At 65.3% G+C, this 632-nt stretch overlaps 1 protein-coding gene across 3 annotated transcripts in view; it reads right to left on the bottom strand.

Annotated features, from left to right (window-relative positions):
• WLS (wntless Wnt ligand secretion mediator) overlaps positions 1 to 630 on the bottom strand; it is a 127,990-nt gene extending 127,360 nt beyond the window's left edge. The window contains exon 1 of one of the 3 annotated variants that reach the window (XM_008061632.1): positions 432 to 630. In XM_008061632.1, coding sequence (XP_008059823.1) covers positions 432 to 537 — 106 coding nt within the window. In that variant the 5' untranslated portion in view covers positions 538 to 630. The remainder of the gene's footprint in view (positions 1 to 431) is intronic. The other 2 variants (XM_008061633.1, XM_021714217.1) reach the window with 2 other exon arrangements.
• Positions 631 to 632: the final 2 nt, after the last annotated feature.

Genomic DNA, 632 nt, shown 5'->3' with positions numbered 1-632 from the left:
TCCGGTCCGCGCGGGCGCAGCTCGCGACTCTTCCGTTGTTCCCAATAAAGTCGGTTGCGCTGCCCTCCCGCAGCTGATTGGAAGGGGCCGGAGAGGAAACGGGGGGGCGCGGGCAAAGCGGGGGCGCAACCCACTGTGTACCCCCGCGCCGCCCCGCGCGACCCGTCGCCATGCTGCAGAGCCCACCCCAGCCGCCCCCTGCGCCTTTCAAGTGGATACTGAAACTAGGCCAAAACTTTTTCCCCTCCTTTTCTCCCGGCCGCTAGACTGGATTGTGCCCACGGAGCCCCATGGAGCTCTGCTTTCTTAAGCACAATAGCCGGACTAATTAGATCATAGAAGCGAGGCAGTGATACTGTAACAAGTACCCGCGAGGCAGGGAGGGACGCGGCCGCCGGGGGCAGGGGAAAAGTTTGCAGCCCCGCACTCACCGATCAAGCCTCCCACCAGAAAGGCGACGACCTGGAGCGCCAGCAGGACCCCGCCGACGACGCACAGCTTCCGGGTGCTCATGTTCTCGATAATTGCCCCAGCCATTTCTGCGCCCCCTTTTGCCTAGCCCCCGAAATAATGGTGTGGGGTGCGCTCCTCCCGCCCCGCGCGCGCGCGCGCGCTCCCCCCGCCGCCTTCCC

The sequence above is a fragment of the Carlito syrichta genome, unplaced genomic scaffold (genome assembly GCF_000164805.1).
Source record: "Carlito syrichta isolate Samal-C Ts95f unplaced genomic scaffold, Tarsius_syrichta-2.0.1 Scaffold305343, whole genome shotgun sequence".
Lineage (NCBI taxonomy): Eukaryota > Metazoa > Chordata > Mammalia > Primates > Tarsiidae > Carlito > Carlito syrichta.
Note: the sequence above shows the minus strand (reverse complement) of the source record. Positions and strands in the feature narration are given on the sequence as shown.